The following is an 18,085-nucleotide window of genomic DNA, read 5'->3' on the forward strand; positions in this document are numbered from 1 at the left end:
TATTATGTGCTCAGACTGGTCTGGAACTCCTGGCCTCAAGTGATCCTCCTGCCTTGGCCTCTCAAACTGCTGGGATTACAGGTATGAGCCACCACACCCAGCAAGAATAATTGAGGGGTTTTTTTTTTTGTAATTTAAGAGACAGGGTCTTGCTCTGTCACCCAAGCAAACTGCAGTGGCTTGATCATAGCTCACTGCAACCTTAATCCCTTGACCTTAAATGATCCTCCTTGCCTTAGCCTCCCAAAGCGCTGGGATTACAAGCATGGACCACTGTGTCTGGCTTGGTTTTTGTAAAGAGATTTTTTTTTTTTTTTTGAGACGGAGTCTTGCTCTGTCACCCAGGCTGGAGTGCGGTGGCCGGATCTCTGCTCACTGCAAGCTCCGCCTCCCGGGTTTATGCCATTCTCCTGGCTCAGCCTCCCGAGTAGCTGGGACTACAGGCGCTCGCCACCTCGCCCGGCTAGTTTTTTGTACTTTTTAGTAGAGACGGGGTTTCACCGTATTAGCCAGGATGGTCTCGATCTCCTGACCTCGTGATCCGCCCGTCTCGGCCTCCCAAAGTGCTGGGATTACAGGCTTGAGCCACCGCGCCCGGCCGAGATTTTTTTTTTTTCTTTTTTTTGGAGACGAAGTCTCGCACTGTCGCCTGGGCTGGTGTGCAGTGGTGCGATCTCGACTCACTGTAACCTCCGATACCTGGGTTCAAGCAATTCTCCTGTCTCAGCCTCCCAAATAGCTGGGATTACAGGCATGCGCCACCATGACCAACTAATTTTATATTTTTAGTAGAGACGGGGTTTCACCATGTTGGTCAGGATGATCTCTAACTCCTGACCTCAGGTGATCCACCCACCTCAGCCTCCCAAACTGCTGGGATTACAAGCATGAGCCACCATGCCCAGCCTTACCTTGCCCTTTCAATGTGCCTCACATGGCTAGAGGTAGGGGACGCAGACCCTTACAGGCTGACAAGATAAATAAAAGTTGGTTTGTCGAAAAGGTAATGATGGATTATCCATTTGCCCTGGTTTGGGCCCCTTCTAGATTCAGGCCTGCAGAATGTGAAGTTAATCAACTAGGCTCCTGACTCACCTGGTATATCCGGGAGCATGTCGCCTTTGGTAGACCTCTTTTTTAGGTGATGGGCTCCTAGTTTGGCCTGTCTCTCTCCTGTTCACCTTAGAGTTGTGCCTGTAACAGACACAGAGAGGAAAAAGCCTTTTTAATCCAGGGGCTTACATTGAATCTCTCAAACAATGCAAGATGAGCTAATGGTCTTAGAGGTATAATCTAAGCAGAGGGCACAAGTATGAGAAAAATAAAGGAATAGGGTTTGATGTCAGACTCACCCAGAGCTCCCAAAGCACAGTATACACCTACAGATACGTAGCTTTGGATGCCTGAGCTTTACATAGAGGTGGAAAAAAAATGATGTAAAGGAAATACCAAAGCAAAGACATTTGGGAAAGTCGATGGATGGACATCTCCAAAAGCAAAAGCAAATGCCTGCAGGGACCATGCCCCCACAGTCACAGGTTATTTCCCAGTGAATCCCACACTCACGGTTTGCTGGGCCTTGGGGACCATGACCTTCTGCCCGGGGATCGAGACCTCCTGTCCCGGGACCCTGCTTCCCTGGTACTCTTCTTGCTTGCATGTCTGGGGGGTGAGTAGGAGGAGCTTCTGGATCTGGAATGGTTCTTCATCCCATGCCCTCTCTTTTGCTCGGCTGTCAGAGGACCCTGAAGACCCTGGTTACGGTCAGAGTTCCTGACCTACGTCATTAAGGAAAAGAGAAATTATTCACCTGGAAAATCCAGCGATTCAGGAGACAATGCAGCCGGGCACGGTGGCTCACGTCTGTAATCCCAGCACTTTGGGAGGCCTAGGCGGGTGGATCACCTGAGGTCAGGAGTTTGAGACCAGCCTGGCCAACATGATGAAACCCCATCTCTACTAAAAATACAAAAATTAGCCGGGCCTGGTTGTAGGCACTTGTAATCCCAGCTACTCGGGAGGCTGAGGCAAGAGAATTGCTTAAACCCGGGAGGCATAGGTTGCAGTGAGTCAAGATCGCGCCACTGCACTCCAGCCTGGGCGACAGAGCAAGACTCCGTCTCAAAAGAAAAAAAGAAAAGGCAGTGAAACAGGAGATGTTACATAAGGAGCTCATTGGGCACACCAATATCATCACATAGAATTATCACAGAGAACTGTATAAACTTAGTTATCTGCAGAATCCCCTAAAAGAATCTCCTTCAGTCAGCCAGGTGCAGTCGTTCACACCTTTAATCCCAACACTTTGGGAGATGGAGGCAGGAGGACTGCCTGAGATCAAGAGTTTGACACCACTCAGAGCAACTAGTGAGACCCTGTCTCTACAAAATATTTAAAAATTAGTTGGGTATGGTAGGTCCAGCCTGGGCGACAGAGCGAGACTCCCTCTCAAAAAAAAAAAAAGAAAAGAATATACCTGGCTTGGGTCTTCACTATAGGTTAAGGAAGAGCAAGACGCAGAAGCATGGAGGACAGGACCTAAGGTTAAAAATACAGAAATACGAGGCCGGGCACAGTGGCTCACGCCTGTGATCCCAGAACTTTGGGAGGCTGACGCGGGCAGATAGCTTGAAGCCAGGAGTTCGAGACCAGCCTGACCAACATGGAGAAACCCCATCTCTACTAAAAATACAAAAATTAGCCAGGCATCGTGGCGGGCACCTGTAATCCCAGCTACTCAGGACAATCGCTTGAACCCAGGAGGCAGATGTTGCAATGAGCTGAGATTGCGCCACTGCACTCCAGCCTGGGCGACATGGAGAAACCCCGTCTCTACTAAAAATACAAAATCAGCTGGGTGTGGTGGCACATGCCTGTAATCCCAGCGACTCGGGAGGCTGAGGCAGGAAAATCGCTTGAACCCAGGAGGTCGAGGTTGCAGTGAGCTGAGATCGTGCCATCACACTCTAGCCTGGGCAAGAAGAGTGAAACTCCATCTCAAAAAAAACACAAAAATACAGAAATACAGAAGGCAAGCCAGGTGCCTTGAGCTTGCCCTTCCAGCTACTCAGAAGATTGCTTAAGCTCAGGAGTTTGAGACCAGCCTGGGCAAAATAATGATGCGCTGCTACTCAAAAAAAAAAAAAAACAGCCAATTTATGTTTGTCAAAAATCAACCTATACACTTAGGCGAGGCACACTGGCTCACGCCTGTAATCCCAGCACTTTGGGAGACCAAGGCGGGAGGATCACCTGAGGTCAGGAGTTCAAGACCATCCTGGCCAACAGGCAAAACCCTGACTCTACTAAAAATACAAAAATTAGCTGGGCATGGTGGTGGGCGTCTGTAATCCCAGCTACTTGGGAGGCTAAGGCAGGAGAATAGCTTGAACCCAGGAGGCAGAGGTTGCAGTGAGCCAAGATCACGCCACTGTACTCCAGCCTGAGTGACAAGCGAGATTCTGTCTAAAAAAAAAAAAAAAAAACCACCTATACACTTAAAATATGTGCATTTCATGTAAATTATTTGTAGAGGGATGGGTAGAATGCCTCAATGCCCCATTGGTGGTTTAGTCTCTCTGCTCAGAGGGTCGTCAGCCACAAGAAGATGCTCAGGGATAAGAAGGGACCTGTTTCCCAGCAGCCCAGGCTTCACTGCCCACCTCCCTGCTATCCACATTGTCCAAGTGGCATATCCCACAGTCCTATAGTCACTCCTTTCAAGGAGCCCACATCCCTACCTGTAAGCCATATCCAGGGACTTTGGACAAAACAGGGGAGGAATTTGCCATCCTCTTCTGAGATCTAAGAGATTAAAATACACAGTCATTGAAAAAGAAAATACATATAGGTCCAATTTAAGTATCTTATGCTGAACCATGCTTCTTGCTTCCAATGTGACCTTTCCGCCTCCCAGCTGTTACCTGGCAGTACGTTTCTCTATTTGAACTGTTTATGCCGAAAGATGCATCAGCACAGTCAAATTTTCCTGTGAAAAAGTGTGGGCCTCGCTTCTAAGCCCCAACGCCTGAAGACATTCTCCTCTCACTTCATGCTGCTATTCCGGGGATGAATAGTGACTCAGCAGCGGCGGAGCTGACTGCTCCCACGGGAAGACACGCAGAATGGGACCACATGGGCCACCGTCCATTAAAAATAACATATATAAAGCCCACTTCAGTCTTGAAGGAATCCTAAGCTGAGATGAAACAGTCACCCCCAGGATGTCTGACCTACCTAAGACCTACTAGGCTAAAGTCAGCTCCATTAAGGGTCTCTCTCCAGCAGCATGGCCGAGATACCCACTCACATTTAGCATCTCCAGGGAACTCTAGCATTAGATGGCAAGCTCTGTGGGCACAGGGCCCATGTTCAAGTATTCATTACTGAATGCCCAGTACCTGGCAGCTCCCAGCACAGGGCAGGTGTTCATGTCTGTGGAATGAATGAGTGAATGAGCAAGTGAATCAACGAGAAGGGAGGCCAGTCGCCACATGCTCACCTCCCTGCACTGTGCTCATCCTCACTGCTGGAACGATCACTACTCGAGCTTCTGTGCTTATGTTTCTTGTGCTTCTTTTTCTTCTCCTTCTTTTTCTTCTTCTCCTTTTTTTCCAGACTCATTTGCAACTGGAAAATGCCGAGAACACAAACACACAAGATTACTGAGACCAGCCAGTGCCTGTAATTCCAGCACTTTGGGAGGCCAAGTCGAGCAGATCATCACTTGAGATCCGGAGTTGGAGACCAGCCTTGCCAACATGGCAAAACCCCATCTCTACTAAAAATACAAAAATTAGCTGGGCACCTGTAATGGCAGCTACTTGGGAGGCTGAGGTACAAGAAACACCTGAACCGGGAGGCAGAGGTTGTAGTGGGCCGAGATTGTGCCACTGCACTCCAGCCTGGGCGACAGAGTGAAACTGTGTCTCAAAAAAAAAAAAAAAGATTACTGGCTGGGCATGGTGGCTCACTCCTGTAATCCCAGTACTTTGGGAGGCTGAGGCGGGAGGATCACAAGGTCAGAAGTTCAAGATCAGCCTGGCCAATATGGTGAAACCCCATCTCTACTAAAAATACAAAAATTAGCAGGGTGTGGTGATGTGTGCTTGTAGTCCCAGTTACTCAGGAAGCTGAGGCAGAAGAATCACTTGAACCCAGGAGGCAGAGGTTGCAGTGAGCCGAGATCGCACTGCTGCACTCTAGCAGCCTGGGTGACAGAGTGAGACTCCATCTCATTAAAAGAAAAAAAAAAAAAAAAGCCCAGGCACGGTGGCTCACACCCGTAATCCCAGCACTTTGGGAGGCCGAGGTGGGCAGATCACGAGGTCAGGAGATCGAGACCATCCTGGCTAACACAGTAAAACACCGTCACTACTAAAAACACAAAAAATTAGCTGGGCGTGGTGGCAGGCACCTGTAGTCCCAGCTACTCGGGGGGCTGAGGCAGGAGAATGGTGTGAACCCAGGAGGCGGAGCTTGCAGTCAGCTGAGATCACGCCACTGCACTCCAGCCTGGGCAACAGAGTGAGACTCCACCTCCAAAAAAAAAAAAAAAGATTACTGAGACCCCAGTCAGTCTCCTTTGAGGGGTGTGGCTCATGCACAAACTGCCTGACTCCATGCCTCTGGGTCTACAGAAGTCCAGGACATTATGGGGGTTCCCTGTCAACACACCAGGGGAAGGGTCTTAACCCAGGCTGTGCACTAACAACCCCAACTACTGAACTGGTATCTGGTAGGTGAGACTAAGAATTTGTGTTTTTAAACAGTCACCAAAACCACTGCCTAGGAGTTTCCATTCTGTGTCAAAGGAATTCCCATTCCATTGAAAGCAGTCAGGAACTGCAAGGTCAAGCTTTAATTTTCCTTACCAACTGATCCAAGACACAATTACATAATATGTCATGTGAATAAGTGGGCCCTAGAAGCCTTTTTTTTTTTTTTTTTTTTTTGAGACGGAGTCTCGCTCTGCCGCCCAGGCTGGAGTGCAGTGGCCGGATCTCAGCTCACTGCAAGCTCCGCCTCCCGGGTTCACGCCATTCTCCTGCCTCAGCCTCCCGAGTAGTTGGGACTACAGGCGCCCGCCACCGCGCCCGGCTAGTTTTTTGTATTTTTTAGTAGAGACGGGGTTTCACCGTGTTAGCCAGGATGGTCTCGATCTCCTGACCTCGTGATCCGCCCGTCTCGGCCTCCCAAAGTGCTGGGATTACAGGCTTGAGCCATCGCGCCCGGCCAGCCTTTTTTTTTTTTTTTTGAGACAGAGTTTCGCTCTTGTTGCCCAGGCTGGAGTGCAATGACACGATCTTAGCTCACTGCAACCTCCATCTCCTAGGTTCAAGCGATTCTCCTGCCTTAGCCTCCCCTTAGCTGGGATTACAGGCATGCACCACCACCCCGGCTAATTTTGTATTTTTAGTAGAGACTGGGTTTCTCCATGTTGGTCAGGCTGGTCTTGAACTCCCGACCTCGGGTGATCCACCCACGCCCAGCCCCTGGAAGCTTTATACCATGACCAAGGGCATCCTCGGACCTCCTGAACACACCGAATGGTAATGCTTTCCACACGCTTAGCCCACACTCTTTTTCTGGAAAAATGACATCACATGGTGCATTCTCCCACCCAAAAGACTTTCAACCAAAATCAAGTTTAATTAAGCTTAACAAATTAAGATTACATAAAATAACCAGCCTCACCAATATGAAGAAACCCCATCTCTACTAAAAATACAAAATATTGGCCGGGCGTGGTGGCTCACGCCTGTAATCCCAGCACTTTGGGAGGCCGAGGTGGGCGGATCACAAGGTCAGGAGATCGAGACCATGGTGAAACCCCGTCTCTACTAAAAATAGAAAAAATTAGCCGGGCGCAGGGGCGGGCGCCTGTAGTCCCAGCTACTCGGGATCCTGAGGCAGGAGAATGGCGTGAACCCGGGAGGCGGAGCTTGCAGTGAGCCGAGATTGCGCCACTGCACTCCAGCCTGGGCGACAGAGCGAGACTCCGTCTCAAAAAAAAAAAAAAAAAATACAAAATAAGCCGGGCGTGGTGGCACATGCCTGTAACCCCAGCTACTAGGGAGGCTGAGGCAGGAAAATCACTTGAACCCAGGAGATGGAGGTTGCGGTGAGCCGAGATCGCACCATTGCACTCCAGCTTGGGCAACAAGATTGAAACTCCGTCTCAAAAAAAGAAAAAGATTACATAAAATAGCCACGAGATGGTCTCTAAAAGACAAAAGTTTTAGAGGCCATTCTGTTTTCCCCCGGTAAGTTGAGAGTAAATGGAGAGAGGTTCTCACGTTATATGGCTAAAAGATGCTCTTGGTGCTTATCTGATACACTACTTACCAATTCTTTGATTTTCTTCATTTTCACTGGATTATTTAATACCTCTCGTTTTTTCTCCTCCTCCTTCTTCCTAAATAGAGATAATTATAAAATTCATGACTATTTCTTTTCTCCAAATTCTATGGAGTATGACCTGGGTGTGGTGGTGTGCACACCTGTAATCCCAGCTACTTGGGAGACTGTGGGAGGAGAATCGCTTGAACCTGGGAGGCGGAGATTGCAGTGAGCCAAGATCGTGCCACTGCACTCCAGCCTGGGCGATAGAGCAAGACTCTTGTCTCTAAAAAAAAAAAAAAAAAAATCTACATGATGATGGGGCTGGGTGCAGTGGCTCATCTCACACCTGTAATCCCAACACTCTGGGAGGCTGAGGCAGGCAGATCACTTGAGGTCAGAAGTTCAAGATCAGCCTCGCCAACATGGTGAAACCTCGTCTCTAACAAAAAAAAACCCCACAAAAATTAGCCAGGTGTGGTAGCACACACCTACAGTCCTGGCTACTCGGGAGGCTGAGGTGGGAGAATAACTTAAACCCAGGAGGCAGAGGTTGCAGTGAGCTGAGATTGTGCCATTGCACTCCAGTCTGGGTGACAGAGTGAGACCCTGTCTCAAAAAAAATAAATAAATAAAAAACTACATGATGGTGTCAAAGCCAAAAATCTCCCCCAAATATAAGAGATTGTCTCAAAAAAAAAAAAAAAAAAAGAGTCATGCTCAGTCGTCCAGGCTGCAGTACACTGGCATGATCACGGCTCACTGCAGCCTTGATCGCCTGGGCTCAAGTGATACTGCCACATCAGCTTCCCAAGTAGCTGGGACTATAGGCACCCACCACCATGCCCAGCTAATTTTTGTATTTCTTATAGAGATGGGGTTTCACCATGTTGCTCAGGCTGATCTCAATTTCTTGGGCTCAAGCAATCCATCCATCTCAGCCTCGCTAAGTGCTGGGATTACAGGTGTGATCCACTGTACCCAGCTGTGAGTTGTTTTTGATAGGTATAGAATTTCAATTCAGAATGGCGAAAGAGTTCTGGAGACAGGCTGTGGTGATGGTTGCCCAACACTGTGAATGTATTTATTTATTTATTTTGAGACAGAGTCTTGCTCTGTTGCCCAGGCTGGAGTGCAGTGGTGCAATCTCAGCTCACTGCAAGCTCCGCCTCCCGGGTTCACACCATTCTCCTGCCTCAGCCTCTCGAGTAGCTGGGACTACAGGCGCCCGCCACCACGCCCGGCTAATTTTTTGTATTTTTAGTAGAGACGGGGTTTCACCATGTTAGCCAGGATGGTCTCAATCTCCTGACCTTGTGATCCACCGCCTCGGCCTCCCAAAGTGCTGGGATTACAGGCACAAGCCACCGCGCCCAGCAACACTGTGAATGTATTTAATACACTGAACTGTACATATGAAAATGGTTAAAATGGGACATTCTATGTTACGTATATTTTACCACGATAAACTAAGACACTAAAAAAATGGGACAAAATATTTGCAACCTATACAATATCTTTGATAAATAACTATTTTTTCTTTTGTTTTATTCCAGGATATGGTTAAGATAAATAACTTTAAAGATAATTTGCAAAAGAAAAACTGTAACTAGGCCAGACATGGTGGCTCATGCCTGTAATCCCAGCACTTAGGGAGGCTGAGGTGGGCGGATGACCTGAAGTCAGGAGTTGGAGACCAGCCTGGCCAACATGGCAAAACCCCATTTCTAATAAAAATACAAAAATTAGCCGGACGTGGTGGTGGGCACCTGTAATCCCAACTATTTGGGAGGCTGAGGCAGGTAGAATTGCTTGAACCCAGGAGGTGGAGGTTGCAGTGAGCTGAGGTCGCGCCACTATACTCCAGGCTGGGCAACAGAGCGAGACTCTGTCTCAAAAAAAAAAAAAAAAGAAAAAAAAAAAACTGTAAATAAAAAATAAACATATTTAAACGTTGAATCTTATATACTGGAATTAAAATGCAAACTAAACTAAAATAAATAATAATATGCACAGTCTATCTTCATTTAGCACCCAAACTGCAACTCTAATATTACATACTAGGGTTTCAAGTAAGATTTGCAAGTTTCTTTTTGAAGGGTTCTTCTTCCCTTCCCCTCACCACCTGAATAAAGAAATGTGGGTAAGAAGGCCTGTTCACCCACTTGGCCAGCACTACACATATTCCCAAGCTTCTAAGAAGGTGACAACCTTTTTCACCTTGTTTCTGACTCCTATTTTTGTTTAAGAGCCAAAGGTAAATGAATAAAGCTGGGCTGGTGCATTGGCCAGTATCTTTGCATATGGCCTAGGTCAGGCAGGCACACTTACTAGAGCCTCCTTCCCAGCATCAGGAAGCCCAAATGGAAACAAATCATTTATATGGCAGATAAAAGCAAAGGGAAAACTGTAAAGCAAGAGAATCAATGGCCTTAGCAGGGTCTCAAAGCATCTGCAACAAACCCCCTTCCCAGCCCCCCATTAGTACCTGATGATGAACAGTGGGTCCTCCCGGATCTTGCTGGCCATGTCAAGAAGGGAATTGGCACCTGATGGGGCAAAGATAGAGCCTGGGAGGAGTCCTGTTTCAGAAGAGCAGCCTGCCTCCTTCTCCTCCATCTTCTCAAAAACATATTTGTCAATGGGGCGCCCCAGCAGGTACTCATCACGGTTCACCATCCCACCAGGACCCTGGTACATCCAGTCCAACTTTTCTTCTTTTTTCCTGGTTCAAGGGAAGAAAAAGAAACAGAATTTCTTTAAAAAGCAGACTTCTGCAAACCTACACATAAAACCTGAACACAAGGGAGAGAGAACCACAGCTGATCAGAGAATTCATTCTACTGGCACCTACCATGCAATAAACACAGCACCCTGGCAGTGGCCGGCATCAAGAAATAGTGTGGGTTGAGGGCCGGGTGCCGTGGTTCACGCCTGTAATCCCAGCACTTTGGGAGGCAGAGGCGGGCAGATCACGAGGTCAGGAGATCGAGACTATCCTGGCTAACACGGTGAAACCCTGTCTCTACTAAAAAATACAAAAAAATTACCCAGGCGTGGTGGCAGGCGCCTTGTAGTCCCGGCTACTCAGGAGGCTGAGGTAGGAGAATGGCGTGAATCTGGGAGGCGGAGCTTGCAGTGAGCCGAGATCACGCCACTGCACTCCAGCCTCGGTGACAGAACGAGACTCCGTCTCAAAAAAAAAAAAAAAAAGAAATAGTATGGGTCGCGTTCTGTGGCTCATGCCTGTAATCCCACCACTTTGGGAGGCTGAAGCGGGCGGATCACTTGAGGTCAGGAGTTCGACACTAGCCTGGCCAACATAACAAAACCCGGTCTCTACTAAAAATACAAAACATTAGCCAGGCATGGTGGTGGGTGCCTGTAATCCCATCTATTCGGAGGGGTGAGGCAGGAAAATCACTTGAACCTGGGAGGCAGAGGTTGCAGTAAGATGACGCCACTGCACTCCTGCCTGGGTGACGGAGCCAGACCTTGTCTCAAATAAATAAATAAATGGTGCCTGTCCTCATGAGGCTTACGAGTGAATGGAGAGAGAATATTCACACACATAAAGCAATTTATAAGGAAAACCAGTGTTCCTCAACATGGGGCGTGGATCTTGGCTCAGAGCTCCTCAAGTGTCCTTTACAAGGTCTTTATATTTTGCTTTCATTTCCAAGATGACCTAAAACATTGAACAAGCACATTCTACACCACCATCTTACCATCAAGAACAATTTCAGTGACCACATACGCAGTTGCATTGATTGTGCATCTTGGTGCTCGCGGGCACTCAGACACCAGCGGTAACACTACACATTCGAGGGCATGATGGGAAAAAATCAGAGGTAACTGAGTAAGTGACACTTTCAAGCCAAAAGAGCCAAACACTGAATACATGAATCATTAGGTAACTATCTGGGATTCACAAGTGAATAAACCCTGATCTCGCCATCTAGGGGCCAAATTAAGTCACAGCATCATGCCACACAAACATTTCCCTGGGGTTCTGGGAGAAAAAGTGGTGAGAAAGTGGAACCCTCATACCACAGACAGTAAAGGTAGGCTACATTCATAAGAGCATGCATGGAAGCAGCCAAAACTACATTCACACTGCAAGCAGAAAAGTAGTTTCATCGACAGTATTATCTATAACCTGAAATTGAATGTTTTTTGAATATGACTTTTTTGTGCTTTTTTAATTTTTTATTTATTTTTTTTGAGACGGAGTCTCGCTCTGTCACCCAGGCTGGAGTGCAGTGGCTGGATCTCAGCTCACTGCAAGCTCCACCTCCCGGGTTTACGCCATTCTCCTGCCTCAGCCTCCCAAGCAGCTGGGACTACAGGCGCCCGCCACCTCACCCGGGTAGTTTTTTGTATTTTTTAGTAGAGATGGGGTTTCACCATGTTAGCCAGGATGGTCTCTATCTCCTGACCTCGTGATTCGCCCGTCTCGGCCTCCCAAAGTGCTGGGATTACAGGCTTGAGCCACCGCGCCCAGCCATTTTTTTTTTTTTTTTTTTTAAAGACACAGGGTCTCACTCTGTCACCCAGGCTGGAATGCAGTGGTGCGATCATGGCTCACTGAAGCCTTGAACTCCTGGGCTCAAAAATCCTCCTGCCTCAGCCTCCCAAGTAGCTGGGACTACAGGGATGCACCACCATGCCTCCCTGATTTTTTCTTTTTTCTTTTTTTTTTTTTTTTTTTTTGAGACGGAGTCTTGCTCTGTCACCCAGGCTGGAGTGCTGTGGCCAGATCTCAGCTCACTGCAAGCTCCGCCTCCTGGGTTTACGCCATTCTCCTGCCTCAGCCTCCCGAGTAGCTGGGACTACAGGCGCCCACCACCTCGCCCGGCTAGTTTTTTGTATTTTTTTAGTAGAGATGGGGTTTCACCATGTGAGCCAGGATGGTCTCGATCTCCTGACCTCGTGATCCGCCCGTCTCGGCCTCCCAAAGTACTAGGATTACAGGCTTGAGCCACCGCGCCCGGCCAATTTTTTCAATGCTTATAGAGATGGGACTTGCCATGTTGCCCAGGCTGGTCTCAAACTACTGGCCTCTAGTGATCCTCCTGCCTCAGCCTCCCAAAGTGCTGGGATTAGTGGTGAGGCACCGTGCCCAGCCTGAATATGACCTTTTAAATGTGTATACTTGTTTTTGAGGCTATGTAACAACTGTGAGCATAAAGAATGTTTTCCTAGCTGCATGCTTGGACATTTTTAGTAAGAATAATTTAAACCAACACTGGACAGCCATGACTCTTTTTCTTTTTTTTCCCAGATGAAGTCTCACTCTGTTGCCCAGGCTGGAGTACAGTGGTGCAATCTTGGCTCACTGCAACCTCTGCCTCCCGGGTTCAAGTGATTCTCCTGCCTCAGCCTCCTGAGTAGCTGGGACTATAGGCATATGCCACCAAGACTGGCTAATTTTTCATACTTTTAGTAGATGGGGTTTTACCACGTTGGCCAGGCTGGTCTCGATCTCCTGATCTCATGATCTGCCCGCCTTGGCCTCCCAAAGTGCTGGGATTACAGGCATGAGCAACCGCACACAGCCCCAAGACCCTTTAGAATTTTTTTTTCATATTAAAAAAATGAGTCTGAGAAACACTGTAGTCTATAATTAAGAATTGATCAGCTGGGCACAGTGGCTCACACCTGTAATTCTAGCACTTTGGGAGGCCAAGACAGGCTGATCATGGGGTCAGGAGATTGAGATCAGCCTGGCTAACACGGTGAAATCCTGTCTCTACTAAAAATACAAAAAACTAGCCAGGCATGGTGGTACATGCCTGTAGTCCAAGCTACTCGGGAGGCTGAGGGAGAAGAATCGCTTGAACCTGAGAAGCAGAGGTTGCAGTGTGCTGAGATCCCACCATTGTACTCCAACCCGGGTGACAGTACGAGACTCGGTCTCAAAAAAAAAAAAAAAAAACAGAATTGATCATGGGGCCAGGCACAGCGGCTCACATCTGTAATCCCAGCACTTTGTTTTTTTTTTTTTTTTTTTTTTGAGACGGAGTCTCGCTCTGTCGCCCAGGCTGGAGTGCAGTGGCCGGATCTCAGCTCACTGCAAGCTCCGCCTCCCGGGTTCCCGCCATTCTCCTGCCTCAGCCTCCCCAGTAGCTGGGACTACAGGCGCCCGCCACCTCGCCCGGCTAGTTTTTTTCTATTTTTTAGTAGAGACAGAGTTTCACCGTGTTAGCCAGGATGGTCTCGATCTCCTGACCTTGTGATCCGCCCGTCTCGGCCTCCCAAAGTGCTGGGATTACAGGCTTGAGCCACCGCGCCCGGCCAATCCCAGCACTTTGGGAGGCCTAAGTGGGCAGATCACTTCAGGTCAGGAGTTTGAGACCAACCTGGCCAACATGGTGAAATGCCGTCTCTACTAAAAATACAAAAAAATTAGGCCGGGCACGGTGACTCACACCTATAATCCCAGCACTTTGGGAGGCCAAGACGGGCAGACCACGAGGTCAAGAGATTGAGGCCATCCAGGCCAACATGATGAAACCTTGTCCCTACTAAAAATACAAAAATTAGCTGGGCCTGGTGGCGCGCACCTGTAGTCCCAGCTACTCAGGAGGCTGAGGCAGGAGGATTGCTTAAACCCAGGAGGCAGAGGTTACAGTGAGCCGAGATCGCACCACTGTTGTCTCCAAAAATGGAGACTGTTGGACTACAGGGATGCACCACCATGCCTCCCTGATTTTTTATTTTTTCAATGTAGTCCCAGCTACTTGGGAGGCTGAGGCAGGAGGATTTTTGAGCCCAGGAGTTCAAGGCTGCAGTGAGCCATGATCGCACCACTGTATTCCAGCCTGGGTGACAGAGTGAGACCCTGTGTCTTAAAAAAAAAAAGAACAAAATAAAATAAATAACAAAAATAAAACCAGCCAGGTGCCATGGCTCACGCCTGTAATCATAGCACTTTGGGAGGCCAAGGCAGGCAGATCACCCAAGGTCAAGAATTCGAGAACAGCCTGGCCAGTATGGTGAAACCTCGTCTCTACTAAAAATACAAAATTTAGCCGGTGGTGGTGGGCACATGCCTATAGTCCCAACTACTTGGGATGCTGAGGCAGGAGAATCGCTTGAGCCGGGGAGCTGGAGGTTGCAGTGAACCGAGATCGTGCCATTCCATTCTAGCCTGGACGACAGAGTAAGACTGTTTCAAAAAAAAAAAAAATTAAGGAAAAAGAAGGAATCGTGTATAAAGTCAGGAGGACCAGGAACCTGTGGTCAAAGGAGCAACAGATTTCCAGGGGAAACACAACAGGATCAAATACAAATGGACGGGAACAATGAAGATGGGGCCAGGCGCGGTGGCTCACGCCTGTAATCCCTACACTTTGGGAGGCCAAGGCAGGCTTGAGGTCAGGAATTCGAGACCAGCCTGGCCAAAAGGCAAAACTGTCTCTACAAAAATATGAAAATTAGCCCAATATGGTGGTGCACGCCTGTAATCCCAGCTAGTCAGTAGGCTGAGGCAGGAGAATCGCTGGAACCCAGGAGGGAGAGGTTACAGTGAGCCAAGATCACACCTCTACACTCCAGCCTGGGTGATACAGCCAGACTCCATTTCAAAAAAAAAAAGAATGAAGATGGAAACTGCTATAAAATAGTAACTGTGGCCGGGCGCGGTGGCTCACACCTGTAATCCCAGTACTTTGGGAGGCCGAGGCCGGTGGATCACGAGGTCAGGAGAGCGAGACCATCCTGGCTAACACGGTGAAACGCCATCTCTACTAAAAATACAAAAAACGGCCGGGCGCGGTGGCTCAAGCCTGTAATCCCAGCACTTTGGGAGGCCGAGGCGGGCGGATCACAAGGTCAGGAGATCGAGACCACAGTGAAACCCCGTCTCTACTAAAAATACAAAAAATTAGCCGGGCGCGGTGGCGGGCGCCTGTAGTCCTAGCTACTCAGGAGGCTGAGGCAGGAGAATGGCGTGAACCCAGGAGGCGGAGCTTGCAGTGAGCCGAGATCGCGCCACTGCACTCCAGCCTGGGCAACAGCGTGAGACTCCGTCTCAAAAAAAAAAAAATAAATAAATAAATAAAAAAAAATACAAAAAACTAGCCAGGCGTGGTGGCGGGCGCCTGTAGTCCCAGCTACTTGGGAGGCTGAGGCAGGAGAATGGTGTGAACACGGGAGGCGGAGATTGTAGTGAGCCCAGATCGCACCACTGCACTCCAGCCTGGGCAACAGAGGGAGACTTCATCTCAAAAAAAAAGAAAAATAGTAACTGTATGGATCTATCTACTTTTTTTTTTTTTTTTTTTTTTTTTTGAGATGGAGTCTTGCTCTGTCGCCCAGCCTGGAGTGCAGTGGCCGGATCTCAGTTCACTGCAAGCTCCGCAGTTCACTGCAAGCTCCGCCTCCCGGGTTTACACCATTCTCCTGCCTCAGCCTCCCGAGTAGCTGGGACTACAGGCACCCGCCACCTTGCACAGCTAGTTTTTCGTATTTTTTAGTAGAGACAGGGTTTCTTTTTTTTTTTTTTTTTTTTTTTTTTTTGAGACGGAGTCTTTGCTCTGTCACCCAGGCTGGGGTGCAGTGGCGCGAACTCGGCTCACTACAAGCTCCGCCTCCTGGGTTTACGCCATTCTCCAACCTCAGCCTCCCGAGTAGCTGGGACTACAGGCGCCCGCCACCTCGCCCGGCTAGTTTTTTTTGTACTTTTAGTAGAGACGGGGTTTCACCGTGTTAGCCAGGATGGTCTCGATCTCCTGACCTTGTGATTCGCCCGTCTCGGCCTCCCAAAGTGCTGGGATTACAGGTGTGAGCCACCGCACCAGGCCCTATCTACTCTTTTTTTGTTTGTTTTTTTCTGTTGCCCAGGCTAGAGTGCAATGGCATGATCTCAGCTCACTGCAACCTCCACCTCACAGGTTCAAGCGATTCTCCTGCCTCAGCCTCCTGAGTAGCTGGAATTACAGCTGTGCACCATCAAGCCCGGCTAATTTTTGTATTTTTAGTTGAGACAGGGTTTCACCATGTTGGTCAGGCTGGTCTCAAACTCCTGACCTTGTGATCCGCCCACCTCGGCCTTCCAAAGTGCTGGGATTACAGGCGTGAGCCACCGCACCCAGCAATAATTTTCATTATTTTCAGTAAAGATGGGGTTTCGCCATGTTGGCCAGGCTGGTCTCAAACTCCAGACCTCAAGTGATCCACCCACCTCAGCCTCCCAAAATGCTGGGATTAAAGGCGTGAGCCACTGCCCCTAGCCTCTATCTAGTTTTTTTGTTTTTTGTTTTTTTTTCAGACGGAGTCTCACGCTGTTGCCCAGGCTGGAGTGCAGTGGCGCGATCTCGGCTCACTGCAAGCTCCGCCTCGCGGGTTCCCGCCATTCTCCTGCCTCAGCCTCTTGAGTAGCTGGGACTACAGGCGCCCGCCACCGCGCCCGGCTAATTTTTTGTATTTTTAGTAGAGACGGGGTTTCACTGTGGTCTCGATCTCCTGACCTTGTGATCCGCCCGCCTCGGCCTCCCAAAGTGCTGGGATTACAGGCTTGAGCCACCGCGCCCGGCCGCCTCCATCTAGTTTTAAAAGGACTCAACTAATATCAGGCCCACTCACGCCCTCTCATGAGAGAACACATCGCATAGCTGAGATCCAGAGCCACAGGATTTGGCCTCTGGATAACTCTGGGCTAGTTCCTTCTGTGCACTTCTGTATCCTCATCTCTAAAATGGAGCTATAGTGTTGGCAACATAGCAAGACTCCACCTCTACAAAAAATGCGTGTAGTCCCAGCTACTCTGGAGGCTGAGGCAAGAGGATCACTTAAGCCCAAGGGTTAAGCCTGTAGTGAACTATGATTGTACCACTACACACTAGCCTGGGCAACAAAGCAAGACCCCATCTCAAAAGAAATAAAAAATAGGGTGGGTACAGTGGCTCATGTCTACACCTATAATCTCAGCAGTTTGAGAGGCCAAAGCAGGAGGATCATTTGAGTCCAGGAGATTGAGACCAGCCTGGGCAAAATAAAAAGACCTCATCTCTACAAAAAAATAAAAAATTAGCCAGGTGTGGTGGTACACACCGGTAGTCCCAGCTACTCAGGAGGCTAAGGTGGGAGGATCCCTTGAGCTCGGGTCAAGGGTGCAGTGAGCCATGATCACATCACTGTACTCCAGCCTGGGTGACAGAGTACAACTCTCAAAAAATAAATATCTCAAAAAATAAATACATACACAAATAAAGTGGAGCTAGTAACTGCTATCTCTCATCATTACTGAGTTTTTAAATGAGGACATAGTGGAGGCAAAGCTTCTAAAAGCAAAATGATCTATGCATCTTTGTTGTTGCTGTCATTAAGGATATAGAACAAGTTCTCAATTGAAGCTGAACATAAGAATCACCCAGGGAGCTTTTAAAACGTGTATATTGGCTGGGCATGGCAGCTCACGTCTGTAATCCCAGCACTTTGGGAGGCCAAGGCGGGCAGATCACAAGATCAGGAGTTCAAGACCAGCTTGGCCAATATAGTGAAACCCTGTCTCTACTAAAAATACAAAAATTAGCCGGGCATGGCTGGGCTCGGTGGCTCACGCCTGTAATCCCAGCACTTTGGGAGGCCGAGGTGGGCGGATCACGAGGTCAGGAGACCGAAACCATCCTGGCTAACACGGTGAAACCCAGTCTCTACTAAAAATACAAAAAATTAGCCGGCCATGGTGGCAGGCGCCTGTAGTCCCAGTTACTCAGGAGGCTGAGGCGGGAGAATGGCA

The 18,085-nt window shown here is 48.7% G+C and overlaps 1 protein-coding gene across 1 annotated transcript in view; it reads right to left on the reverse strand.

Moving 5' to 3' along the window:
* CWC25 (CWC25 spliceosome associated protein homolog) overlaps nucleotides 1–18,085 on the reverse strand; it is a 33,540-nt gene that overhangs the window by 5,026 nt on the left and 10,429 nt on the right. The window contains exons 3-8 of the mRNA XM_045374873.3: nucleotides 9,830–10,066; nucleotides 7,348–7,417; nucleotides 4,502–4,629; nucleotides 3,741–3,804; nucleotides 1,567–1,778; nucleotides 1,096–1,194 (exon numbers count right to left, since the gene is read on the reverse strand). Coding sequence (XP_045230808.1) covers nucleotides 1,096–1,194; nucleotides 1,567–1,778; nucleotides 3,741–3,804; nucleotides 4,502–4,629; nucleotides 7,348–7,417; nucleotides 9,830–10,066 — 810 coding nt within the window. The remainder of the gene's footprint in view (nucleotides 1–1,095; nucleotides 1,195–1,566; nucleotides 1,779–3,740; nucleotides 3,805–4,501; nucleotides 4,630–7,347; nucleotides 7,418–9,829; nucleotides 10,067–18,085) is intronic.

Source organism: Macaca fascicularis, chromosome 16 (genome assembly GCF_037993035.2).
Source record: "Macaca fascicularis isolate 582-1 chromosome 16, T2T-MFA8v1.1".
NCBI classification, from domain to species: Eukaryota; Metazoa; Chordata; class Mammalia; order Primates; family Cercopithecidae; genus Macaca; species Macaca fascicularis.